Source organism: Crocodylus siamensis, chromosome 15 (assembly GCF_052110815.1).
Source record: "Crocodylus siamensis isolate JL-2025a chromosome 15, ASM5211081v1, whole genome shotgun sequence".
In the NCBI taxonomy this organism is placed as follows: domain Eukaryota; kingdom Metazoa; phylum Chordata; order Crocodylia; family Crocodylidae; genus Crocodylus; species Crocodylus siamensis.
The window spans coordinates 49601257-49627776 of NC_143409.1; the positions used below are offsets into that span (position 1 = coordinate 49601257).

A 26520-nucleotide genomic window follows, 5' to 3' on the forward strand; every position below is an offset into this window, starting at 1 on the left:
CCTGGTGCTCACAGCGCCCCCTGGTGCCTCCCTCCACTGGAGGTTGCAACTGGGGGGGTGAAGCAGTGGGCAGAGTGCCCTCTGGCAGAGAACAGGGGCATCCGGGCTCTCAGCTCCCGCTCTGGTCCCTGCTGCCTCCCAGAGAAGCCAGCAGGTGCCCAGGCTCCCAGAGGCTGCCTTCTGCCTTGCCTTGGTTTCTGCTGCCCCCTGGTGGGTCATGCCTGCAGTGCAGCTGAAAGGAGGCACAGGCCTGGGCTGTTCTCTGGAACCCGCCCCCCAGATCTGCTGGTGCCCCCTCACTCCCCACCCGCACCCCCATGCACAACAGTGCTAGTCCAATGGGGTGATTCTCCCCCCTGAAGTGGTCGCATTTTGGATGCAGGTCAGAGTGCAATGAGCAACACGGAGCCATGGGGTCTGCCAGTTGCCAGAGATTTATTAGGGGGGCAGGATCTGCTGCTCTGCCCCCCTCCCCCCAGCTCCCACATCAAGGAGTAGATAACCCAGGCATCTGGGCTCCCAACCATTCCCCCCTGCTCTAACCACTAGGGATCAGGGTTCCTGTAGTCCACCACAAGGGTGTCGGCGTTTCCAACCTTGTCACTGAACAGCAGCTGGACCACCGGGGAGCAGCAGGTCGACCTGCAGGGGACGACAGATGTGGCAGGCTGCAGGTCAAGAGCAAAAGGCACTGGCAGGGCTGGGCACGACAGAGGGCTGTGGGCCGGGAGTGAGGGGCACCAGCAGTGCTGGGGGTGGGCAGGGGCTGCAGGTTGGGAGTGAGGGGCACCAGCAAGGCTGGTGGGGCAGGGGCAGTGGGTTGGAAGTGAGGGGCACCACAGGGCTGTGGAAGGCTGCAGGTCAGAAGTAAGGGGCATCAGCAAGGCTGGGATGGCTCAGGGGGCTGTGGGTCAGGAGTAAGGGGCCCCACTGCCCCCACTACTCACCGATACACACAGATCTGGCTCCCAGAGCTAGCAAGTCTACACGTCAGGCCCAGGGGATTTTCGACCACCTGGATGGTCACAGGGCCCTGATCATCAGTGACACTGAATCGCACTGTCCAGTTGTGCCAGGCACAGTTAGGATCTTCCACGACACAAGGGAAATTGACTCCCAGCAGCTTATGGGTCGGCGGTGTGACATCCTCTGTCTGGGGACAGTCCCAGGCAGGTATTGAGGGAGCCCAACCCAGCTCCCACAGACCTCCCCACCTCCACATCATGATCACAGCTCCCAGCTCTACCCTATCAGAGATCAATAGTCTGGCTGCCAGTGCCAGGAAAGCCATCACTGATTAATATATAAGGCCAGATCCTCCACAGACTCAGCAGAGGCCTTGGGGTGCTGTGATTAATATCTGATGTGTTGGGAAGGGCAGTTAGTAGGCAGTGATTAGCTTTAAGAACATGGTTGGTGACCTATGATCAGTCATTGATTATACTCAAGAGACAGCGATTGGCTATTGGTTACAAAGGAATCAACACCTAATCATTGAAGATCAGTGATGGGTCATTATATCTTAGGGTGTGGGGGGGCCACATGGTCGATAGAGGTCACCAAAATATTGGCAACCCTTGATCAATAATTGATAAGAGGCTATTTCTACCCAATAGACAGGGATTTGTCTTTGTGGGACTAGTAATCAATACTCAATAATTGGAAATTGATGATGAACTGATGTTGATCACCCCTCAGGGTTTGAGGGGTGACATTGTCAAGAAAGGGAGCCATGAGATTGGCAGCCCTTGATCAATAACCCCAATAGACAGTGATTGGATATTGATGAAAAGTAATTGACATCCAGTCATTAGGAATCAATGATCGATCATTGTATTTTCAGTTTCAGGTTTTATGTCAGTCTTTGAGAGGTGAAATTGTCAAGTGAGGTCACCAAAATATTGGGAACTTTGAGCAATAACCAATAGGATGTTCTTTCTACCAAATAGGCAGAGATCACCTTTGGACTGCACTAATCAATACACAATAATGGAGAACCATTGATCAGTAATTGAGTCTCTAAGTTCAAGGGGTCAAATAGTCAAGAGAGGAAGCCATGATCTTGGCAACCCTTGATCAATAACTGGTAAGAGGTTATTTCTACCTAGCATTTAGAGATCACCTTTGGATAACCAGCAATCCATACCCAATATTGGAATGGGTGATCAAAAGATGCATCTCAGGGCTCAAGGGGTAAAATTGTCAATAGAGAAAGGCGTGACCTGGCAACCTACAATGGTATCCAATAAATGGCTATTTCTACTCAACAGACAGTGTTTGATTGTGGAGAAAGAAATTATTGACATCCAGTCACTGGGGAACTGATGATCAATAGTTGTATCTCAAGGCTGGAGGAGAGATAGTGTCAGTAGGGGTCACCAAACTATTGGCAACCCTTGATCAATAACTGACAATTGATGATTTCTACCCAATGAACAGAGATCACCTTGGGATAACCACAAATCAATACCTAATATTTGCAAATTGATGGTCAATATGTTAAGTTCAGGGTTTGAGGAGACAACTTCTCAATAGCGGAAGTTATGATAATTGCAACCTAACTGCTTAGTGGCTATTTCTACTCAATAGACCGTGGCTGATTAGCAAATAAAAAAGTAATTGAAATCTTGGGAATCAACGATCAGTAGCTGTATCTCAAGGTTGGAAAGGTGATATTGTTGATAGAGGTCACCAAAATATTGGCAATCCTTGATCAATAACTGGTAAAAGATTCTTTCAACCTAAGGGACAGAGATCCCTTTAAGATAACCACTCATCAATACCTAAGAAAAGGGAATCAATGATCAATAGTTGTATCTCAAGGTGTGAGGGAAGAAATGGTCAAGAGAGGAAGCCATGATCTTGGCAACACTTGATCAAATAACCAATAAGAGATTATTTCTACCTGATAAACAGAGATTGCCTATGGATAGCCACTAATCAATACCCAATCATTTTGAGTCAACAATTAATATGTTTAGCTCATAAATTGTCAATAGCAGAAGTCATGATAATCACAGCCCTTGATCAATAACCAATAAGAGGTTATCTCTACTCAATAGGTAGTGATTGAGTATTGATCAATTATTGACATCCAGGCCTAGGAAATTGATGATCAACACTTGTATCTCAGAACTCAAGGGGATCTTGAGAGGAAGCCATGATCTTGGCAAGCCTTGATCTATAACTGCTAATTGCTTATTTTGACTCAGTAGGCAGTGATTGACTATTGCTAAAAAATAATTGACATCCAGTCACTGGGGAGTTAGTGATCAATAGTTGTATCTCAAGGTTGGAGGGTAGAACTTGACATGAGGAAGCCATGATCTTCACAAGACTTGATCAATAACTGCTGATTGGATATTTCTCCTCAACAGACGGTGATTGCCTTTCGATAACCACTAATTAATACCCAACACATGGGAATCAACAACAACCAATAGAGTGAGCTCAGACTGGGTTGCTATGATCATGGCTTTCTCTGGACACTTTCTCCCCTGCACTGCTGAGACAGCTATTGATCATCAATTCCCAATGATTTGGTATCAATTACTTTTTAATCACCCACCAATCACTGTCTAGGGTGTCGAAATAGCCATTTATCAGTTACTGATCATGGGTTGCCAGTATCACGACTTCAGCTATTGACAATGGCTCTCACAAAACCCTGAACTAAATCTAATGATTGTTGATTCCCAATTACCGGGTATTGATTAGTGGTTATCTAAATGGGGAACAATTAATGGCAATCTGTTGTGGATTAGATCAATTGAATTGGCTGGTTGATCATTGATTGATTATTGGTGTTACTATTGACCAATCATCCATCACAGGTTGGTATTGATGAATTAAAATCAATTGGTTATAGAAAATGGAGTATAGGTGGTGATTGATGGATCATTGATTGATTATTGGTGTTATTGTTGACTAACCAGCTATCATGGGTTGATATTGATGACCATTGGTTATAGATTATGAAATATGGGTGGTAATTGATTGATCATTGATTGATTACAGGTACTGTTGACTAATCATCCATTATGGGTTGGTACCAAAGACTTCAAGGCAATTGGTTAGTTTCATGGTGTACAGGTGGTGACTGATGGATCATTGATTGATTATTGGTGACCAAATCTGTCCTGGGTCCATACTGATGAATTCATCAGACACTGGTGATGGAACATGAATTATAGGTAGGATTGATTGAGTGATTGGTTGATTAGTTGATTAATTATTGATCAATTATTGGTGTTACTGGTGACCAATGATATGTCACAGGTTGGTACTGATGAATTTAAGGCATTTATGGATTGTGGATTCTAGATGTTGATTGATTGATTGGTTGAAAGAATATTGGCATTATTGTTGACCAGTCATCTGTCATGGGTCTGTATGGATGAATTCATGGCTATCAGTTATGCAGCATAGATTCTAGGTGGTGAAGGACTAATAGATAATTGATCACTTATTAGAGTAACTGGTGACCAGTCATCCATCTTGTTATGGATTGTAGGTTATAAATTGTGATTTGTTGATCATTGATGAATTATTTGTGTTACTGGTTACCAGTCATCTGTCATAGGTCAGTACTGATGAATTTGCAGCCAGCAGTTATGGACTATGGATTATAGGTTGCGATTATTGATCCATTGTTTGTTTGTTTTTTATCTTTGATCAATTATTAGTGCTACTGGCAACCAATTAGCCACCATTGGTGGGTACTGATGAATTCACTGCAGTCAGTTATGTGATGTGGACTATACCTGATGATCCATTGAATGGTTGATTGATCATTGGTGTTACTGTTGACCAATCACCTGGCATTTGTAGGTATTGATGATTTCATAGCAATTCGATATGGATTGTGTATTATAGTTGGTGAATGATTGTTTGATTGATTATTCATCTTGCTGTTGATTAGTCATCTGTCATATGTCAGTATTGATTAATTCATAGCAATTGGTTATGGATTGTGGGTTACAGATCATTGTCTGACTGATTATTGGTGTTAGTGTTGACCAAGCATCTGTCATGTGTCAGTATGGATCATCAGTTATGGTGCCTGATTGGTTGGTGGGTTACTTGATCCATCATTGATCAATTATTGGTGATCTATAGCTTCTTGGGCTCTATGCAATGAATCACTGTGGATGCCGAGCCATGATTGGCCAGGCAGTAGGATCCACCCACCTGTGCAGCCTCTGGAATGACAGTCAGGGGGACTTTCATGTAGTTCTGTGTTGATCCACCCCGGGCACTGAACGTTGCAATGCTGGAAGCCAATGTAGAGATTGGGGTTACCATCCCAGGCCCCTCCCAGCCACAGGGCACATGATGAACGATAAACGCCATCAAAGATGACCACAATCAGGATTTCCTTTACAATTTTGATGGTAAACATAAAAAAAAATTGGCAAAAATAAAGAAGGGGAAGCTGTTATGATGGACATTTCTGTGGCTATTATCTTCCATTGCCTAAGCAGAACATTTTTGGAGGAGAATTCCAATTTTGGGTGTAAAATTTCTGGGCATGATATCCTGAGTCCTAACATTGAGTTTCTCCAAGTGTCTGGAAATGTGGAAGATCTCCAAAAACACCAAGTTTTGGGGGCCATATTTCTGGGCAAAATACCCTGAATTCTAGCAACACGTTTCCAAGAATATCTAAAAATGTGGGGGATGTCTAGAAAGGCCTAAATTTGGGGTAAAATTTCTGGGTGGAATTGAGTTTTAGCAACAAGTTTCCACACGTGTCTGGAAATGTGGAACTTGTCTAGAAAGGCTAGGCAATACACCATAATGTCACTAACATAATACGCTCCTTGGTTTTGGGAAGGCACAGCACTGCGAGGGTGAGGACAGTTTTCCAGAGTCCTAGGTGAATGTATGGCATTGAGTAAGTCCTCCCAGGAATACAGAGTATCCAGGAAGTTCCAGCTGCATCAGCCAGACATTCTAGGCTGTCATAATTCCTGGCTGCTCTGTTTCTGGGAGGACTTATTACTCATTGATGTGAAAGAAAGACCCACAGTGACACACGGCTGACCCCAGATAAGCCCTTGCCCTCATGAAAAGGTGGTTCACAACCAAGACGACTGAAGCCCATGTGAAAATAGCGCCTCAGTGATGGGAAAGGGAAGTTCATGGTGATGCACAGCTGACCCCAGCTCACCCCTTGCTCTTGTGGAGAAATGGTTCACAAGCCACAACAATTGAAGCCCACGTGCAAATAGTACCTGGCCAACATGCAAGAGAGGTTCATGGTAGCACATGACTGGCTCTCCATGAAAACAGCTCACTGCCCTTGTGAAAAAGTGATTCATGGACTGACACAACCAAAGTCCACATGGAAGCAGTGTTGCTGGCATGCAAGAGAGGCTTGTGGCTAGCTGCTAGTGAAAAGAACAATGTGCCCTTATGAAAAAGTGGTTCACCAGCCAAGACGACCAAGGTCCACATGGGAATAGCAGGGTGCCAATATGAAAGAGAGGCTTACACAGCCATCTCCTTGTGAAAACTCCCCCCCTCGCCCCAGCAAGTGGGCCCAGCCCCAAAAACGATGTCCCTACCCCTATGCAAGTGGGGACGAAGTGTCTGTGTGATGGAGGGAAAAGGGGGAAAGATCCTCCACCCACCTGGAGGCGAAGTCAGAGAGGTTCTCAGGGGCGGTGAAGGTGGCGTGGAGGACCAGGCTCTCCCCAGATGCCAGGGTTGCTGAGGAGGGCTCAAAGCTCTGCAGCAGCCCCAATTCATCCCTCACTGAGAAGCTGAAGGTGTCTGTGGGCCCCGAGTTTGAGACCTGCACCTGGAGGGTGGTGGTGTCCCCGGGGTGGAGAGTGGCTGGTGGGAGGAGTAGGTGGGACAGGGATAGGGATGGTATGGGGGGTGGAGTAGAAAGGTGGGGTAAATCTGGGGACCAGAAAACAGCTGGGGGCTGTGTATGGAGGCCCAGGTAGGTGAGGAAAGGGGAAGGCTGGGATCCAACCCCAAATGCCCTCTACCCCAGTCCTCCACTCCTGCCCCCTAGCCCCTCTCTCCCCTTTCCTGCCCTCCCACCTATCTTCCCTCCTCTTACCCTGTTCCTGCCTCCTTCCCCAGCCCCTTTCTCCACCCCCTGGGACTCACTGTTCTGCCCCTCCAGGGCCTCCAGCAGTACAGCCACAGCAGTCACAGGCATGGGGTGGAGGCGGCTGAAAGAGACCCCAGTCCCAGTTTGTCCCTCAACCAGGAGAACTGTGGCCTGTGGGGGAGAGGGGCTCAGGTAAGGTGAGGGAGAGATAAAGGCAGCATGGTGAAGGGGAAGGAAGGAGAGAGGAGGGGGGTGGGAGAAGCAGGAAGGGGGTTAGGAGGGCGAGGGGAGAAGCAGGGTCAAGAGAAGAGGGAGGGGGTGGGACAGAGCAGGGAAGGAGGAGGGGGCAGATAGGGGTAAGGGAAAGCGGGGTGGTTAGTACCGGGTGGTGCAGGCTGAGAGGTGCCAGGCCCAGGACATGGCTCTGGGCATCGCGGCGTTGGACCAAGGGGATGGTACCAACTCGGGTCAAAGCAGTGTCAAGAGTCACCAGGCGCTGGGGGCGGGCGCTGAGATCCTCACCCTGCAGCCTCACTGAGACCGTGTAGTTACCCCCTGGGGAGAAGGCAACAGGTCATGGGGGGTCAGAGATGGGGGGCATCAGAGTGGCCACAGCACCCCCTAGATGCCTCCCAGCCTCCCTCTCCTCCCCTCCCAGAGAACTCAGGCATCCAGGCTCCCAGCCCAACCATGGGGTCACCTTGGACGGGCCGGCCCTGGATGGGCAGCATCAGGTCCTGGGTGCCCTCCAGGAGCTGGATGGTGATGTCCAGCAGGCTCTTGCCCCCAACCTCCACCTCATAGTATCCGCTGGGAGCCACTGTCAGTTTCCACATCCCTGTCTCAGCCACACGGGGGACCTTGAGTATCTGCCGGTCAACCGTGGCAATGACCGTGGTTAGGTCAGGTGGGGCAGAGCCTGCGGAGAGATAAGGAGCTGCAGCTGGCTCTGGAGGGGGCAGAGCTGGGTATAACGGGGACAGGAGCTGAAGCTGGCTCTGGGGGACGTCCCAGCCATGTGGATCACCTGAAGGCTGCTGCAGAGTGACAGAGAAGGCCCCGGCCGTGGCCCCTTCCAGGCTGCGGATGGAGACTGTGAACTCATTCAGGGCGTCATCCACAGGGAAGTACATTGGGTCGCCCCTGAGCCGGCCCCGGATGACAGTGACAGGGGCAGCATTGAGGGCCAGCTCCATCACCCCCAGCAGCTCGGGGAGCTTTGCCTTGGTTGTGAGCACATAGAAGCCACCTGAGAGCCAGGCCAGCTCCTCGAAGGCATTGGCAAAGGTCCTGCGGGCCTCTGCAGAGAGAGACACAGACAGGGTAGGATCCAGACCCCTCCTGGACACCCAAAGCCTACCCCCAGGATGGGGCCAAGATTGGGACCCTCTGGGGAGGAGAACAATGCCCACCACCTATCCCCAGCTTGGAGATGTCTAAAGGGTGACCACCCTAGCTCCTTTCCCCCCAAGAATCAAGCCAGGATCAGGGCCCCCTAGAGGGCTATAGCCCTAATCCCCCCCAGGATTAGGCCCAGATTGGGTCCCCCTCCAGAGTGACAATCCCTGCTCCTTTCACCCCAAATTTGGGCCCAGATCAGGATACCCTGGAAGGAGAATAACCCATGCCCCATTCCCATCCCCCCAGGATCAGGCCCGGATTGAATCCAGGTCTCACCCCGGGTGACGCGGCCCTCACTGCACTGCCCAGTCAGAAGGGGGTTAATTTGGCTGCCTGTGGACTCCACGAGCATCTTGACCACATCCATCTTATCCATGTCTTTAGCGCTAGCGTCCGTGAAGGTGAAGATCTTAGACCTGGGTATAACAGGGACAGGAGCTGCAGCTGGCTCTGGGGTGGGGCACTGGGGCAACAGCCACCTGTAACACCCCCAGGGGAGGATCACCTTGGCTCACTGGCTTTCAGTGCCAGCTCCAGTCCACTCAGTGCCATCTCCGGACAGTCATCACCGCCGGCCACCGTGAGTGCCTCGATGGCCACCTGGAACTTATTCACATCCTCCGTGACAAAGACAGGCCCAAAGCCTGGGGTGTGTGAAAAAGGATGGGTGCATGTAACCAGGGATTATGATTTTCTACCCATGGTAGAAAACCTCTCCCCTCCTCAAACTGTGATTGTCTACAGCGCAGCAGCTGGGGCATGTCTATTCAGGCACCAAGGAAAATCCATGGGCTTCCCACCTCCTCATTCTTCACTCGCTGGTTAATGACTGTCCCTACTTTTTAATAGCCTCCAACATCCACTAACCAAGCACGCCTTTCTCAGAGCAGTATTGCAGTCTGCTCTCTGCCCCTGGTCTCTCTCTTCCTATTTCATTGTCTGAGAAAGCCTTTAGCTTTTTTCAACACTCCTATGTTCCATCCCCGACCCCCCACCCCGAGATCTGTCATCAGCGACATCTAGGATTTGAGCTTCAGTTAAGCAGATGCAGATTTGGGGCTCTCATTGCTCCCTAAGTCTTAAACCTGGAGGAAATATTTTGGGTATATTTCTATCTCAGAAAAACACACATGGGGCTTCTGGTTTGGGTTGTGGGTGAGCTAACTTTGTGGTGAGGCATCAGGCTTGGTATAACAGACACAGGAGCTGCAGCTGGTTCTGGAGAAGCTCACCTGGGTCATTGAAGGGCACCAGCACATAGTTGTGGGGGGCATCAGGAGATCCCGCATACTTGTGCAGCAGCTCCAGGCACTGGTCCTTGACCCAGGCAATTTCATCGGACATGCTGCCCGTAGTATCCACCACAAAGGTCAAGGAATAGGTGGCCAGGTTGAAGAAGCTCCGGAAGGCCATCTCACCCACCTGATCCAGGAACCCGTAGCCTGTGCAGGTTGGGAGTGAGGGCTGGAGAGGGCTGGGGGACCGGAGTGAGGGCAACCAACAGAAGTGGGGGGCTGCGGGTCAGGAGTGAGGGGCACCTAACAGGCTGTAGGGGGCGCAGGAGGCTTTCAGTCAGGAGTGAGGGGCACTGATAAGGCTGGGTGGGGACAAGGGGCTTCAGTTCAGGAGTGAGGGGTCCCAGTGAGACTAGGGGGGCAAGGGGCTGCAAATCAGACGTGAAGAGCACCAGTTAGGGTGGGAGGTAAGGGAGCTGCGGGTTGGGAGTGAGGGGCACCAGGGGACTACAGGTCAGGAGTGAGGGGCACTGGCCAGGCTGGAGCGGGACAAGGGGCTTTGGGTCAGGAGTGAGGGGCACCAGTAAGGCTGGAGGGAGCATGGGGTTGCAGGTCAGGAGCGAGGGAGCACTAGTCAGGTCAAGGCAGGGGTCTCTCTCACCTGGTGCCACAAAGAAGTCCCGGGTGGCCTGGATGGCCAGCCTGGCAGCCTCATGGTGCAAGTCATGGTGGGGGGACTTCAGTGGGTCGCAGTACTCTTTGTTGATGCCCCCAGTGGGCGAGGACCTGCTGGTGAAGTCATCGGGGGTCCCATGGCTGCACTTGCCTGGGGTAGGGGAGAGGCAGGAAGGTCCCCATCAGAGGTAAGTTGCCCTCTCCCCACCTACTTAGCAGCTGGGGACTGCGGGTCAGAGTGAGGGGCACCGGCTGGGCCCCAACATCCCCTAGTGGCCTGTAATAGGGGAGAGGGTTCAGTGCAAGAGAGACCTCACCTGGGGGCTTCTTCCCGCAGGCCTTCCAGCTCCTGTAACCACTCGTGAGCATGTCGGTAACCAGCAGATTGTCCTTGCACAAGTACCCGCCCCTGGGGCATACAACAGAGGGGTTAAGGGGCCTCCAGCTTGACTGGTGCCCCTCACTCCTGACCCACAAGCCCCCCCAGCCCTGCCAGTGCCCCTTACTTTTGACATGCAGGCTTCTGCCCCACCCCAGCCCTGCTGCTGCCCCTCACTCCTAACCCGCAACCCCCCACCCCCAGCCCTAAAGGTACCCCTCACTCCTAACCTGCAGCACCCAGCTCCACTCCAGCTCTGCCACTGCCCCTCACTCCTGACCGATATGCCCCGACTGGTGCCCGTCACTCCCAACCTGCAGCCCCCTCCTCCTTACCCCCACCCTCCTGGACTCACCCCGGTCTTTTAGAGCAGGATTTGCAAGTGGCCCGGGTCTTTGGGGCAATGGGGACGGCTGGGCTGGAGGGGTTCACTGGGCAGAGACACAGGTCAGCACCCTGATGCCTGCCCCACCCCCCAAACCACCCTGCTGGTGCCCCTCACTCCCAACCTGCAGCCTCCCATGTGCATGTCCCTCACTCCCGACCCGCCACCCGTCACCCTCTGGCTCCACTGGTGCCCCTCACCCCTGACCCACAGCCCTCGCCCCCCCAGCCCTGCTGGTGCCCCTCACTCCCAACCCACAGCCCCCCATACCCAGGTGCTCGTACGGGGCTCCCCGCCCCATCTCCACCCAGTTGCTGTTGCTGTAAAACTTCTGCAGGAGGTGAAGAGCTTTCCCGGCGCTGGCCCGAGCTCCGTCCATGCTGCCTTCCTTCTGGGCCTCAACCAGGAGAGTGTTGCGGTGTCCCTGGAGGAGAGACCGGCCTGGCACAGCCCCAGGTCACAGCTGCCCTCTCAGGCTGGGTATAACAGGGACAGGAGCTGGGGCTGGCTCCGGGGGCCGTCAGGCTGGGTATAGAGCTTATCCCTGCCCACACCAGGGAAGGAACCCAAGTGTCCAGGCCTCCCGTGCCCCCCTAGCCCAGGAAGTGATGTTGCGAGCAAGTGCTCGGTGTCAAGGAGACATCCCCCACACAGCACAGCATCCCCTAGTGCCCCCCGTCATAGGCCAGCCAGCCTGGCAAGCACCCCCTTCCTGCCTCTGCCCCTGAGCTGGACAGGAACCCAGGCATCCGGCCCCACTTCCCCTTACCCTTGGCAATCTCCTCACAGTAGAAGTAGTATGTCGGGTCTGTCTTGGTCTCAGCTTCCACCTGGTTGTTCCCCTTAATCACAGAGGCTATGGCTTCTTCCAGGCGCACAGGGGAGACATCAGCTGGGAGAGATCGGGGCAGGATGGGTCAAGATGCCTGTGTTCCCGGGGAGGGGAGGGGAGGCTGGGGGGTGGGAGCAGCCAGGGCTGGGTTCTCTGGAGGGTGGGAGCAGGGTCTGGGACCTGGGGCCCGGACGTCTGGGTTCTCTCCCCTGCCCACCTCCATAGTAGGCCTTGAAGAGGCTGCTGGGCGTGAGGGGCTTCAGCTCCTGGAGGCTGCCTGGGGCGCTGCGGGCTTTGCCGGGGGGAGGGTGCTTCTCCAGGAAGAAAGCCACGGCCTGCAAAGCCCCGGCCCGTGTGATGTCAGTGTCCGTAAAGCACAGGGGGTCTCCACAGTCCGACTCTGGGTTGGGGCAAAAGGCGCTGGCTGCCGCCAGCCACAGCACCCACAGGGGGGCACCGCGGGGTCCCATGGTCCAGCTGGGAGACTGCAGGGCCCCAGCTTTGCCCCCGTATATAAGGTGGGACCCAGGGGGTGGGGATTTCCCCCTCTCCACCCCTTCCTCCACCTCCACAGCACCTTCGGTCAGGCACATAGACCCCAGGCATCTGGGCTCCCAGCCCTCCCCTCCCAACCCCGCTCTAGCCCATCAGCCCCGACTCTCCTCCCTCCCCCCAGCCTGCTCCAGCCCACCAGGCCCTGCTCCCCTCTCAGAGAACCCCGCGGCCGGGATCCCAGCCCCCTGCCCCGCTCTCACCCCCCAGCCCCCGCTCCCCTCCCAGAACTTTATCTCTGTTTTTTGCCCTATGTCCAAATACTGGCATTTTCCCTTATTTTCCAGGACTAAAGTCCTAGTTGAGAAATGACATGTGGGCAGAGAGTGCCAGTGCTGGTGGGGGCTGCAGGTCGAGAGTGGGGCACCAGCAGTGCTGGGGGGGACAACAGGGCATTCCAGGTTGGGAGTGAGGGGCACCGGCAGGGCTGGAGGGGTAGGGGGCTGATGGTTGGGAGTGAGGGGCACCAGCAGGGCTGGAGGGGCAGGGGGCTGATGGTTGGGATTGAGGGGCACCAGCAGGGCTGAGGGGGGCTGGGGGCTGCAGGTCGGGAGTGAAGGGCACCAGACAGAGACTCTCCCATCCCCACTACCTCCCCCCTGCCCCATGTCAATGCCCCCCAGGGCATTCAGGAATAGGTCAGGACACTCCCACCCCCGCCTGGCATTAGCCCAGACTTAATCTGGACCCTTGGCCCCTTTCCCCCTCCCTTATTGGGCCCCAATCCCTTAAAGGAGTCACAGTCTTTAGGAAATTACCATAATTCCCCACCTACCATGCACCCCTTAGAACGACTGGGACAGGTTAGAACAGGGAGCAACCATCAATCCTTGAAAACACTGGTGCCCTCAGGGTGTTTATGGGGCAAAATACTCCCTGCTCCATGGGGGTGGCAATAAGCCATGGGTGCCTTCTTACACCATGCGGGCAGGATGGAGTTGCCCCAGAACCGGAGAACGGGGGTGGGATCAGTGTGATCTCATTGCCGCCCATATTTGCTAGCATACAACATGCACTGTTTGCCACAGGAAATTGTGGGGGCTGATGTGAGTGGGAGTGGCCAGGGGCGGGGGAGGGAGGCAGAATGAAAAAGGGACCCACAGGGAGGGGAGGAGTGGACACAGCCTGGGCGGGAGGGTGATTAGGATTGGGGAGGGAACAGGAGTGGGCGGTGTCAACTAAGCCCCTAGAAGTGCAGGAAGAAGCAACACAGGTCCCCAGAGGGGAGACAGGACCTGATACAACATGGCGGCCAGACAAGGGCAATGGCCTGTCCCACACCTCCAGGGCGCCTCTTGACTTGACAGCTGGTGTCCGTCCTGCTGGCCAATAGAAACAGAAGGAACATCTTCTCCCTGGTGGAAAACCTGGTCTCCCCACCACCCACCATTACTGTATTTCTTCACCCATCACATGCCTCCTCCCCGAAAAAGCCCCGTCTTCCTCCCTCCTTTTCATTGACTGATGGTAGGAAGGAGTCTCATTATGTCTCTGATGACAATGGTCCCAGCCAATCATGGGCCAGATCCTAATGATTATTCAAGAGGATTTTTTTTTTTATGTTTCCTGATCCATTTTTCTCCCAAATTTCCATCTCCAGGGAGGAAACATTTGAATAGTTCCATATTTGGGATTAATTTTTCCCCAAAATTTCCATCTTCTGGGAAAATGATTTGAATATTCCCATATTTGGGATGAAATTGATGTGGAAACATCAGAATGAATACATTTTCATTTAATTTTCCGAACAGCTCCATCAGCTACTGAGTAGTGATTATTGGCTTGATTATTGGCTACTGTTTCCTCATTGGCTATTGATGACCAATGATAAACTATTGATTTTTGGTTAGTGATTACTGGCTACAATTTCTTCATTAGTTATTCATGACTGGAAGTTGCGTATTGATTGTTGTTAGTGATTAATAGCTACTGGCTACTGTGTCTTCATTGGCTGCTGGTGACTAGTGATTGGGTTATTGATTATTGTCTAGAGGTTACTGGCCACTGTCTCTTCATTGGTTATTGATGACTGGCAACTGAGATATTGATTATTGTCTGGGGCTTCCTGGCTACTGTTTCCTCACTGGCTACTGAAGATAAGTGATAACCTCTTGATTACTGGCTAGTGATTATTGGCTGCTGTTTCTTCATTGACTGTTGGTGGTTGGTGGTGGAGTCTTTGATTATTGGCTTGAAGTTACTGACCATTGTCTCCTAATTGGTTATTGATATCTGGCAATGGAGTCATTGGTTATTGGCTAGGGGTTACTGGCTACGCTTCCTCATTGGCCATTGATGACCAGTGACTGGCTATTTACAGATTCACACAGATTCACAGACATCAGGGCTGGAAGGGACCTCGGGAGATCATGGAGTCCAGCCCCCTGCCCAAAGGGCAGGAAGTCAGCTGGGGTCACTGGATCCCAGCAAGATGAGCATCCAATTTGCTCTTGAAGGTGTTCAATGTAGGTGCTTGAACCACCTCTGACGGCAGGCTGCTCCAGACCTTGGGGGCTCGGACAGTAAAGAAATTCTTCCTTATGTCCAGCCTGAAATGGTCTCGCAGGAGTTTGTGACCGTTCGACCTCGTCATCCCTTGGGGCGCTCTGGTGGACAAACGTTCCCCCAGATCCTGGTGGTCACCCCTGATAAACTTATAGGTGGCCATCAGATCACCCCTGAGCCTACTGATTATTAGTTAATGATTACTGGCTACCATTTCATCATTAGCTATTCATGACCTGTGATTCACTATTGATTATTGCATTGTGATTAGTGGCTACAATTCACAAGTGATGAAATGGGGCATTAGAGGCCAGGGAGGAAGAAGGGTTGGTTATAACAGGGATAGGAGCTGTGGCTGGCTCTAGATGGGGTCCCCACTGTCACCACAAAAACACAGAAGCTCCCATAGTAACCTTTTATTACAGCTTCTGATTGGTATATTACAGTAAGCAGAAAGACACCCCACCACCACCAACATCACTTTGACCACCCAGGACTGGGGCACACAGCCACAACCCACTACCCCAGCTTCTCCCACCAAGAATCCTAGATGCCTGGGCTCTCTGGGGGAGGCAGGGCTGGGAGCGCAGATGCCTGGGCTCTCTGGATGCGGGCTGGGGGCCAAGAGCCTGGACACCTGAATTCTCTAGGAGTGGGGTAGGGACTGGGGGGGGTAAGTGCAGAGGAGGATGGGAGCCTGGACGCCTGGGGTCTCCAGGAGGACACGGCTGGGAGCTGACCACTAGCGGGGGGCTGAGAACCCAGATACTGGGGTTCTCAGGCCAGCCTAAGGGCTCCCTTCACTGCCCAGCCCCCTCCAGCTCCCCACTGGCATCACAGCCCTGGCTCACCTCTTCCTGGGGGGTCCCCTCTCCTCTTTCCCCTTCCCCCTCCCCTGTCCCTGGACATGGCCTAGCCTCCACCCCTGCCTCTCCCCCCCCAGCCTCCTCCTGCCCCTGCCGCAGCTCAGCCACAGTAGCATAGTCGTGGTTGTGGCGCGCGGGGGGCTTGGGCCCCGCATCCTTTGCCGAGGCAGATTCCAGGTTCTGGAGGGAGGCATAGTGGACATCAAGCTGCTCCTCTCTGGCGCTGTCCTGGAGAGGGAAGGGGTTCAGCAAGGGGTTAATGGTCACCCTCACTCCTGACCTGCAGCCCCCCACACTGGTGCCCCTCACTCTGAACCTGCAGCCCCCTGCCCCTGCCCCAACCTTCATCCTCACTTACCTTCAGGGCTACCAGCTTCCTTACTGTAAAAGAAACCAAGTGGCGTGAGTTCCAGCTCCCCCAACCCCCCTCCAGAGTGAGGAGAGAGCCCAGGTGCCCAGGCTCCCAACATCCCCTGCTCCAAACCCTCAGCCCCCACCCTGCCTCCAGACAGCCCAGGTGTCCAAGCTGCCAGGCCCCCTGCCCTCACCCCCAGCTCCTTCCCTCCTCCCAGAGAAGCCTGTCTGGGCCTGGGCCTCACCTCTCCTCTTGGCCCGGCACAGACACACAGACAGGGCCACGATGATGACCAGGACGATGAAGCCCGTGGCACCTGCTCCAGCCAGCGCCCACCAGGGAGTACAGAGCCCTGCTAGGGAGACCTCCCCACGGGGGACAGGACTTCAATGAAGCCACACCCCCTCCAGATGCCCCACCCCTTTCCCCAACACCTGCCTCCCTCCCTTGGGTCCTCTGGGCCTGTGTGGTCTGCGGGAGAGGTGAGACCAGGGGGTGTGGCCTCTTGGGTGGTGGCAGGGGCAGGGCTGTGGCCCTAGGAGGGGGCCTGGCCTATGACGTGCTATGGTGTATAGCTTGGCGTGGGCTGTACCATGTGGTGGGGGAGTGGGGCAGAAGTAGCATGGCCTGGGTTGTGCCATGTATTTGTGGGGAGAGAGGGTATACCATGTAATCCTAGTGGGGGGAGAATGGTCTGGGTTATGCCACAAAATCCTAGAGGGGCAGGTGACCTAGGTCATATCATTTAACTGGGGGGAGAGTGGGCCAGGTGGTGTCCGGTGAGGTTGTGACCCAGTAGTTATTGTTGTGGGGGGTGAGGACAGCCAGAGTTATACCATGCAATTGTGGGGAGGGAGAGGATGACTTGGGTCAGACCACAGAATTGTGAAGGGGAGAGGGTGGCCTGGGTCAGACCACGTCACCATGGCGGGGTAGAAGGTGGCCTGGGTTGTATACCACAAAATCATAGTGGGGAGGGTGGCCTGGGTCATCATAAATTTGGGAGGAAAGACAGTGACTTGGGCCATACCATCTTAGCAGAGGCGGTATGGGGTGGAGCACAGCCTAGGCTGTGCCAGGGGTGTGGGGTATGTTGTGGGTTGTATCACACAATAAGCAGCATGGGACACATGGGTGCAGCATTGCCTGGGTTGTACCACATCATGGGGAAACCTTTTGGTGTGGCCTGAACCACAGTGTGGCCCGGGTGGCGGAGGCATGGGGTGTAAGAGCTCCTACCATGGCATTCTGTGCTGTTGCAAGACAGGTGTAGCATCCAGGTGTTGCAAGGCTGGTCCCGTTACAAGGCTGGTTTCCCATTCCATTGCAAGGTGGGTAGGGGGTGGGAAACATGGGACAGAGGAAATACCCATTACAGGTTGCAAGGAAAAGGAGAGAACCCAGATGTGTGAACCCCAGGCCCCTGGTGTAGCTCACCAGACCTCACTCCCCTTTCAGAGCTGAGAGAGAACCCAGGCCTCTGGACTCCCATTTCTCCCCACTCCCCAGTCTGATCCACCAGCCTCCCCCCTCTCCCCAAGCTAGGACAGAACCTGGCCATAGCCTGCTTGTAGCCGGTGCTGATGCACCATCGCAGGCCACCAGGGGGTGCTGTGAGCCAACCCTAGGTTGGTTCCCAGTCCTGCCAAGCGCTGGGGACAAGCCAAGGTTGGGGCAGGGGTGTCTGGCTTGCAGGGTGACTTCCATGCCCCCCCCAGGGTGGGGAGAGAACCCATGCGTCCGGGCTCCTAGGCTGGCCCCAAAGGCAGGCACCAGCGATGAGATTCGCCACATCTGCTAGCAGGAGCTTTGGGCCTGCTGGTGCGGATCCATCCTGATGTCACACTACAGTGGGGCACCAGGACCAGTCAGACCATCCCCATCTGTCCATCCAACCCCATCCAATCAGCCACCCATCCATCCGATCAGCTCCCGGCCATCCCCACATGCCCCCTCCATCCATCCATCTGTCCACCCAGCCACTTTGCCATCCACCTCCCCACACACCTTCTTTCCATCTACAAGAAGGGGGAAAAGGATGGGGAGAAAGTCCCTCCTGCCTTGCTGATTGTACAGCCAGGCCAGGCTTCACCCACCCCTCCCCACCCCCCCTTCCCCAAAACACACCTTCTCCCAAGGGAAGGGCAGCAGCCAGACCCAAGCAGAAGTCAGGGCTCAGTGTTTGTCCCTTGACCAAAAATGGTGTTTTCATCTTGGCTTTGGCTACAAATAGGTTGCGTCTGGGCTTCCCCAACCCGCTCTGCCTTGAGGCAAACAGACAAGCCTCATGGGCTTCTTCCCATAAGGCCCCTTTCTCTGTCCTCACGTGCCCCCTTCATCCCTCCATCCCTCCCCACACAACTCCTCTATCCGCACATTCCCTTCTGTTCATCTTTCCATCCATCCTCCCACCCCACATCCATCCATCCTCTCAAGCTTCTTCCATCTATCCACCCAAATGCAGCCCTTCCATCTGTCTGTCCACCCCTCCAGCCATCTCCTCCTGCCTCATCCATCCATGCTTTCCCATGCACCCCTTCTAGGCACCCCTCCATCTACCCCCCCCAAGTGCCCACCCCATCCTTCCATTTCTACAAGTCCTCTCCTTCCCACGGACTCTCTTCATCCACCCATCCATCCCTTTAGCTGTCTGTGCATGCACCCCCAGAAACCCATTTCCCCTCACACTTTCTTCATCCACCCACTGACCCACAGACCTACCTTCCCATCCATCCATCTGCCTACTGATCCATGTGCCTAGACAGGGGCTCCTGTATGTACGTGTCCATCCATCTCCACAAGCCCCCTCCTTCCTTTCCTTCCCATAGGCTCCCTTCATCTGTCTATCTGTCGATCCATCCCTCCCTCTGTCCATCCATTCCAACACCCCCCACCAGTAGCTCTCAATCAGCACTGCCCCTGGGGGCACACCATCTGTCTATCCATCCTTTCACCCAGCCACACCCACTACCTGGGCATACTCTGCCCGTCCCTCTGTCTGTCCATCCATTCCTTCATCCATCCATCTGTCCCTCATCCACACCCTGCCAGGGACTCACCTGCTGTGGGACCCCTGGCTCCAGCCCTCCCAGGCTTGCAGTACCCAGCCCTCTTATGAGCCTCTCTGTCCGCCCGTCCCGTGTCACAGCCAGCCTGTGTCCGTCTGTCCTACGGCACCAGAGGAAGGTGCGGTTGGTCTTCCTGCTTTTCTGACCGCCCCGGAAACCCCACTGCTCACATGAAACCAGAACTGAGAGGCAGGTGCATCCGTCTGTCATGTCACTGGGGCTCTGTGGGGGAGGAGAGGGGGGTCGGGACATGTTGGTTCTCTCCCTGGCTCTGAAAGGGAAAGGGGGTTACAGCAGGGGTGGCTGGGTGCCCAGATGCCTGGTTTCTTGTCCAGACTTGGGAAGGAAGTGGCATCGAGGGGTTAGGAGCAGCGGGGGCTGGGAGCCTGGATGCCTGGGGAGGGGGGAGTCTAGTGCATGACAGCAGGTGGGAGTTGGGAGTCCAGACACCTGGCCTCTCTCCCCAGCTCTGCAGCATTAGAGCAGGGGGGGCTGGGAATGTGGACACCTGCACTTCTTACACCACACTTCCTTCCGAGAGCAGGGAAAGAACCCAGGAGTCCGGGTGCCCCTCCCCACCTTCTCCAAGCCTCTGTACCCCACTCCCCTCCGCAAACTGGGAGAAGGTGGGATGGGGAGCTGGGATACCTGCATTCTCTATCCCAGCTCTGGGTGGGCAGTGGTATGTAGTGAGGTAAAGTGCTGAGAACCAGCGTGCCTAGGTTTTGCCTCCCGCAACCCATCTGTAAAGGGATTCAGTCAATGGAAATTCACCCTCTGAGCTTCCTCCACCATCTGAGGGCATAAAACCCTCTGGGGTGGGGTGTGGAGGCTGTGCCTGTCCAATAATCACCTCTTCCAGCCCTGCCCTGCCCTACCCTGCCTTGCCCTGTGGTCTCAGCCTTTCATCTGCTCCCTTCTAGAGCCCTCCTGCTCTCATCCCTTGCTCTCACCCCCTACTCCACTCCCATGAACCCAGGCATCCGGACTGTCAGCCTCCCCTGCTCTTCCACCCCCCCCCACCTCCATTCCCCTCCCAAAGAACCCAGGTGTCTGGACTCCAACTCCCCTGCTCTCACCCCCACAACCCCCCCCCCCCAATCTTGTAGGGGTGAAAAGTGGAGTCTGTGTGTTAGAGCACCAGGGGAGCTCAGACACCTGGGTTCTTCCCAGCAGTGGTAGAGCCATGGCTTAGAGCGATGGGGGCAGATCATGTGCCTGGACACCTGGGTTCTCTCCCCAGGGGCACCCAGCAGAGGAACTGAGAGTGTCAGGCCTGGGTGCGGTGCTGCATTTTTGGGGTCCGATGCCTGTCCCCACCCGGGTGTGATCCTACCCACACACAGAGCCATCCAACTGGAACATACAGCACTGAGCACCAGACCACATCCATGCTGGAGGGGCAGGGGGGCCTGGGAACACCTGGGTTCTCTCACCAGATCTGGGACAATGAGGGAGGCTTGTGGAGGGGAGCCCGGACATCTGTGTTCTCCCCAGCTGGGGTGGGGGGGCAGTGAGGGGTTGGGAGCTGGGTTCTCACCAACTCTGTTAGGAAAGTAGGGGCTGGGGGTGGGGCTGGGTGCATGAATGCTTGGGTGCTCTCCACAGCTCCAGGATGTTGTTCAGCTGTGATTGCAAAATCTCCCCCGTCAGCTTCCTTCTGCCCACAGCTGAGCTTCCCCAGGCATGGGGAGAGCCTGCCCTCCCTTGCCTGTCTCTTCCTTTCCACCCGCCCCCACCATGAAACTGCAGGAGAACCCAGGCATCCAGGCTCCCATTACCCCCCACACCCCTGCCTCCAACCCCCCAACTCCCACTGCCTCCCAGAGAACCCAGGTGCCCGGGCTTCTGGTTGAACCCATGGATGCCCACATGATGCAAGTAATAACTGTCTGTATCTGTCTGCCGGCCCCTGCTGGCTGTGACCATGTCCATCCCTTGTCTGTTGATGCCCCACCCCAACAATCCCATTGGCTGATGGCCTTGTGACCCCACAACTTTCCCACCAGGGATCCCAGCACCCACTGGTGGGGTATGGGGGGACCCACCACAGCTTCCATTATGGTAGGACACCCCATAACCAAATCAAGACTCCATTGTGGTAGGGCCCGTCACAACCTCCATTATGGTAGGACCTGTTATAACCTCTATTATGGTATAACCCGATCAAACTTCCATTATGTTAGCACCCAGCACAACCTCTATTCTTGTAGCACCCACCACAGCCTGTATTATGGTACAATCCAATTAACCTTTCATAATAATAGGAAATAATAATAATAATAATAAGAAGAAGAAGAAGAAGAAGAATAGGGTGCTCTGACCCAATCGAGCTTCCATAACAGTAGGACCCTCCTCAGCTTCTTTTATGGTACAAACCAGTTAAGCTTCCATTTCTGTAGGACCCACCACCACCTCCGTTAGAGTAGACCCTACCAGAGCCATTTCTGTAGGCCCCATACAAAACCACCATTAAGGTAGCACCTACCAACATCCCATTACAGTAGACCCTACCCAAAATTTGATTTGTGTAGGTCCCACCATAATGGAGACAGCTGTGACTGGCTGATGCCCACAAAGACCCCAAGACCACTGCATCCAGCTGGGTCCAGGTTTATTTGGCGGGGGGAGAGGGGCTGAATAGCAGAGGGCCGAGGGCCAAGGTCTGAGGTTGAGCAAAAAGGGTGGGGGTGGGGGTGCAGCAACTCGTCTCCTAGTCCTAGGACATTGGACAGGCATTAAAATACTCCAGAATAAGCTCCAGGACATGTCAAGTTTAGAAACAACAGGATTTACCCAAAACCACAGAATTTTCAACTTGAAAAGTAGTTCTGGGAGAAGAGTGGGGGTTTGGAGGTGGGGGTGGCTGGGAGCCTGGATACATGGGTTCCCTGGGAGCGGGGCAGTGGGGGTGAACCCGGACACCTGGGTTCACCCCTGTTCAGGGAGGGGCAGTAGAGCATGGTGGGCTGGAGAGGGTGGGGCTGGTAGCCCATATGCCTGGGGTCTCTGGCAGCTCTGAGAGGTGAGTGGGGGCTGTCAGAGTTAAACTGGCGGTGGGGCTGGGAGCCCGGATGCCTGTGGTCTCTGCGTTCCCATTGACTCTGCAGTTTCAGTCTGTGTTCTGCAAAACTAGAATGAGGAAAAGAAAAGAGACTACAACGCCAACCACATGACACCTCCAGCCCTGGCTCCTCCCAGCAGTAGCTGCCCCCCGGGCACTCCGCATGGAGGTGTAGTAGGAGCACAGCAGGGTGACAGAGCCACCCTCCAGGCCCAGGCAGGCTGGGACACCCAGAGTTCCTGGGGCCAGGACCCTGGAGGGAGGGGAGATGGGGAGTCAGTGGTGAGAGGTTGGGAGGCATGGGGGATTCTGCTCTGCCCCTAGTTGGGGTCCAAGGGGCAACCAGGTTGGTGCAGATGGGGGGACTAGCAGCCTTACCTTATGTTCATCTGTCCATCCCCACACCATAGGACTATTAGGCCTGTGTTTCCCCAAGGACACAGGGCCGAGAGAGTCCCCTCTCGGGGTGGTGGCGGCGACGTTACCCCTGGGCTAGTGAGTGTGCTGCAGGAAGGGGGTCAGCCAGACGGGAGGCGCCCCTAGGGAGGCATTCGGAGCCTGGCAGGTGGTCGGGCGCAGGGAGGTGGGTGGCTCAATGCAGGAGCTCCCCCTGCTGGCCCACCACATGTGGTGGGAGTGGTGGGATCCAAATCCTGCTGTATAAGAGGCATAATTTGGGAAGAGGAATAGAGTCACTGAAATCCCTTGAGCAAACAATTTCTAATTTGGCATCAGGTCGACTGGACAGTGTAGATAGCCAGGATGGCGGATGAGTATGTCCAAATGACCGTGCCCGAACTAAAAGAACTGGCGAAAGGGAGGCCTTCAAGTGAAGAAAGGGCTAAAGAAGGAGGAACTGATTAAACTCCTGTGCGACAATGACTCAGCTGAACTGCCCAAAGTTAAGCAACAAACCCAAGCCTGTCAGACATGCAACAGCTGTAAGCAAAGAGGGGGAAGACCCGAGCCCCTCTGAGGGGCGTGCCTGTTGCTACAGGATCACAAACCCAGGGGAGGTGGTGGCCCCCCACCGGACCAAGATAATGGTCAATGGGAGAACCCTTATTGGGGAACTGGACACGGGGTCCAGCGTGACATTAATCGATGCCAACCTAGTTTCACCTGCGGATATAGTCCCCGGGAAGACCCTTACCATTCAAGGGGTGGGGTCTCCATCATTTGAGATACAGGTAACCCGGTCACCCATCGAGTGGAGAGGCTGCGCGATGCATGTAGAAATGGGGGTGATGGAAGGGGATCCCGCTCCCATCCTGGTGGGACGGGATATACTTAATCGAGAACTTCTGCACAGAGAGATGGACCAGGCCCTAGATCTAGAGCCCTACCGCATTAACGCTGTGACTCGTCAACAGAGCAGAAAGGCTAGAGGGGGAGGGTTAAAAACTCCCCAAGATACAGCCACACCATTGGCTGCAGTGGGAGAAGCCCCTGAGGAGGGCGATCGCACACCAGTCCCTGAGGGAACGAGCGACCCCAAGAGTGGGTTAAGTGACAGTCCCAGGGAAGTGTCTAGTCTGTCAGTGGCAGAGGGAGGCGAGACTCTCAGGGAGGAGTCCAGGGAAGTCCCTGAGGGTGAAAGTGCACTCCCTGCAGGAGCCCCCGAACTCTCTGTAGACAGCTTAGCCGGGCGAGAGGAGTTCAAGCAGGAGGTTCTGGCGGACCCCGGCTTGGAGGACCTCCGGCAGATAGCTCAGGAGCAAGAGACCGAGTTCACCCCAGAGAAGAGGGAGTGGGTGGTCTGGGATAACGGACGTCTCTATCAGTTGTGGGTGCCCAAGAACTGCACCCAGACCTGGGAACCCCATCGCCAGATCATAGTACCTCACAAATACAGACAACAATTGCTCTCTATGGCTCACGATTTACCATGTGCTGGTCACATGGGCAGGGAACGGACACGCCAGCGACTGCAGGCAAACTTTTATTGGCCCTGAATTGCCCAGAATGTGACGGACTACAGCCGATCGTGCGAGACATGCCAGCGGACGGGCAAAAGTGGGGACAACTGAAAGGCTCCCCTACAGCCCCTCCCTATCATTGATCAACCCTTCCAACTAGTGGGGATAGACATTGTGGGCCTGCTGAGGCACAAGACCCAGAGAGGGAAGAAATACATCCTGACTCTAGTGGACTTCACAACTCGGTACCCGGAGGCAGTTGCCCTGACCTCCACCGAGGCACCTGTGGTTGCTGATGCCCTAACCAAGATCTTCTGTCAGCTGGGTTTTCCCTCCAAGATCCTGACCGACCAGGGTGGAAACTTCCTGGCAGAAGTGATAAAGTGCCTGTGGGAGTGCTGTGGGGTGAAACCCCTCAAGACCACAGCCTCCCACCCTCAGACAAATGGGCTAGTAGAGAGCTTCAATGGGACCTTGAAAGGGATGCTAAAGGCCGATGTGGGCTCTAACCCCAATGACTGGGATGAGAAACTGCTGCATTTGCTCTTTGCCTGCCAGGAGGTCCCCCAGGAGTCCACGGGGTTCTCGCTGTTTGAGTTGATGTTTGGGAGGCGAGTTCAACGTCCTCTCGATTTGGTGAGATCCCTTCCACCAAGACCTCCGTGGTGGAGTATGTGCTGAACTTTCGTCAGACACTGACTGACATGATGTAAGTGCCACGAGAGTCTCTGGGACAGGCCCAGGGGAAGCAAAGGTCCTGGTACGATGAAAAGGCGCGCTTGCGTACCTTTGAATGAGGTGATAAGGTTATGGTTTTCCTGCCACGAAAGACAGACAAGCTGCCAGCCGCTTGGGAACGTCCCTGTGTCATCCTGGACAAGCTGGATGATGTGACCTATGTCGTGGCCAGGAGTGGGAGAAAGCCTAAGACTGTTCATGTGAACATGCTTAACCCTTACTTTGATAGAGGTGATGCGGTGTTCTGGATTTCCTCAGGAGAAGGATCACCCGAGGACCCAGAGGAGCCGGTCATGTACGGTGACTGGGATGGAGAGGCAGGAATGGAGGAACTGCGCCTGCCGGACCATCTGCCCTCCCAGGACAAGGACAAGCTGCTCGCAGCACTCAAAGACTTTGAAACAGTGTTCTCCAACAAACCAGGTAAAACGGACCTGGCGGTAGACTCCATAGACACGGGCAGCCATCACCCTATACACTCCAGACCGTACTCAACGAGAAGGTAAAGCAAGAAATACCACGAGAGATCACGGAGATGAAAGGGTTAGGGGTGATCCGGGCTTCAGGGAGTCCCTGGGCCAGCCCGGTGGTACTCGTCCGGACGCAGGACGGGTCCATCCGGTTCTGTGTGGACTACCAGAAGCTGAACGCTATCACCACCCCCGATGCACACCCTATGCCCAGGATGGACACTTTGCTCCATCGCCTGGGCCCAGCCAAGGTCATCTCTGCTCTCGATCTGTCCAAAGGATTCTGGCAGATGGCACTGGATCCGGATGCCATAGCCAAGTCTGCCTTTACCACCCCTGTGGGACTATACGAGTTTACGGTTTTACCTTTCAGTATGTGCAACCCTCCTGCATCTTTTCAAAGACTGATTAATAACCTGCTACAAGGGTGCGAGCGGTTTGCCGTGGCTTACATTGATGACATTGCCATCTTCAGTCAGGACTTCAAATCGCACCTGATTCATTTGACCACCGTGTTAGGCAAGATCAAGCAAGCTGGTCTTACAGTGAAAGCTAAAAAGTGCCAGTGGCCACTATCCGAGGTAGTATATTTGGGACATCGGGTGGGTGGAGGTCATATTGCTCCCTTGTGGGACAAGATCGAGGCCATTAAGGACTGGCCGCCTCCACAAACCAAGAAGCAAGTCAGAGCCTTCCTTGGCCTGGCCGGACATTACAGACGGTTTGTCCCGGGATTTGGGGCGACGGCGGCTCCCCTACACGAGCTGACCAAGAAGGGAAGCCCTGATCCAGTGGTCTGGAGGCCGGGGTGCCAAGAAGCATTCGACACCCTAAAGGCTGCCTTGGTCAAACAACCGATCCTGAAGGCACCGCTCCATGATTAACCCTTCTACGTCGCCACAGACGCCTCCGACTTGGGACTAGGAGCCGTACTCCTACAAGAGCACCAAGGGAGGCGGCACCCCGTGGTGTACCTCAGCCGGAAGTTAATCCCTCGGGAGCGAAAC

General features: G+C 54.5%; 2 protein-coding genes across 3 annotated transcripts; both read right to left on the reverse strand.

Moving 5' to 3' along the window:
* Window positions 1-415: 415 nt before the first annotated feature.
* Window positions 416-12482, reverse strand: VWA7 (von Willebrand factor A domain containing 7). Of its 2 annotated transcripts, none has more exons than XM_090029693.1 (17): window positions 12194-12482; window positions 11932-12036; window positions 11415-11585; window positions 11115-11190; window positions 10698-10789; window positions 10367-10531; window positions 9703-9912; window positions 8976-9114; window positions 8747-8886; window positions 8097-8369; window positions 7770-7988; window positions 7452-7624; window positions 7126-7240; window positions 6636-6840; window positions 5191-5272; window positions 948-1153; window positions 416-642 (listed from the first exon to the last, which is right to left on the reverse strand). In XM_090029693.1, the coding sequence occupies exons 1-17, from the start codon at window positions 12444-12446 to the stop codon at window positions 546-548; spliced, it is 2721 nt and encodes a 906-aa protein (XP_089885819.1). In that variant the 5' UTR covers window positions 12447-12482; the 3' UTR covers window positions 416-545. The 2 variants fall into 2 exon arrangements, with proteins under 2 accessions (XP_089885819.1, XP_089885818.1); XM_090029692.1 differs by having other exon boundaries at window positions 11914-12036; window positions 12194-12481.
* A 2957-nt stretch (window positions 12483-15439) lies between these two features.
* LST1 (leukocyte specific transcript 1) lies at window positions 15440-19416 on the reverse strand. The gene is made up of 5 exons (XM_090029852.1): window positions 19314-19416; window positions 17494-17562; window positions 16499-16619; window positions 16258-16280; window positions 15440-16127 (listed from the first exon to the last, which is right to left on the reverse strand). The coding sequence occupies exons 2-5, from the start codon at window positions 17494-17496 to the stop codon at window positions 15834-15836; spliced, it is 441 nt and encodes a 146-aa protein (XP_089885978.1). The 5' UTR covers window positions 17497-17562; window positions 19314-19416; the 3' UTR covers window positions 15440-15833.
* Window positions 19417-26520: the final 7104 nt, after the last annotated feature.

Excerpts from the sequence above, each read along its gene's own strand:
- VWA7 (XM_090029692.1), bottom strand. The coding sequence starts at position 12,446 with ATGGGACCCCGCGGTGCCCCCCTGTGGGTGCTGTGGCTGGCGGCAGCC. Across the intron at positions 11,586-11,913 it reads CTGTGAGGAGATTGCCAAGG|GCCGGTCTCTCCTCCAGGGA; the intron begins GTAAGGGGAAGT and ends GGGCTGTGCCAG. Across the intron at positions 11,191-11,414 it reads AGCCCCGTACGAGCACCTGG|TGAACCCCTCCAGCCCAGCC; the intron begins GTATGGGGGGCT and ends GTCTCTGCCCAG.
- LST1 (XM_090029852.1), bottom strand. Across the intron at positions 16,281-16,498 it reads GTGCCGGGCCAAGAGGAGAG|TAAGGAAGCTGGTAGCCCTG; the intron begins GTGAGGCCCAGG and ends TTTCTTTTACAG. Across the intron at positions 16,128-16,257 it reads GGAAGCTGGTAGCCCTGAAG|GACAGCGCCAGAGAGGAGCA; the intron begins GTAAGTGAGGAT and ends TTCCCTCTCCAG.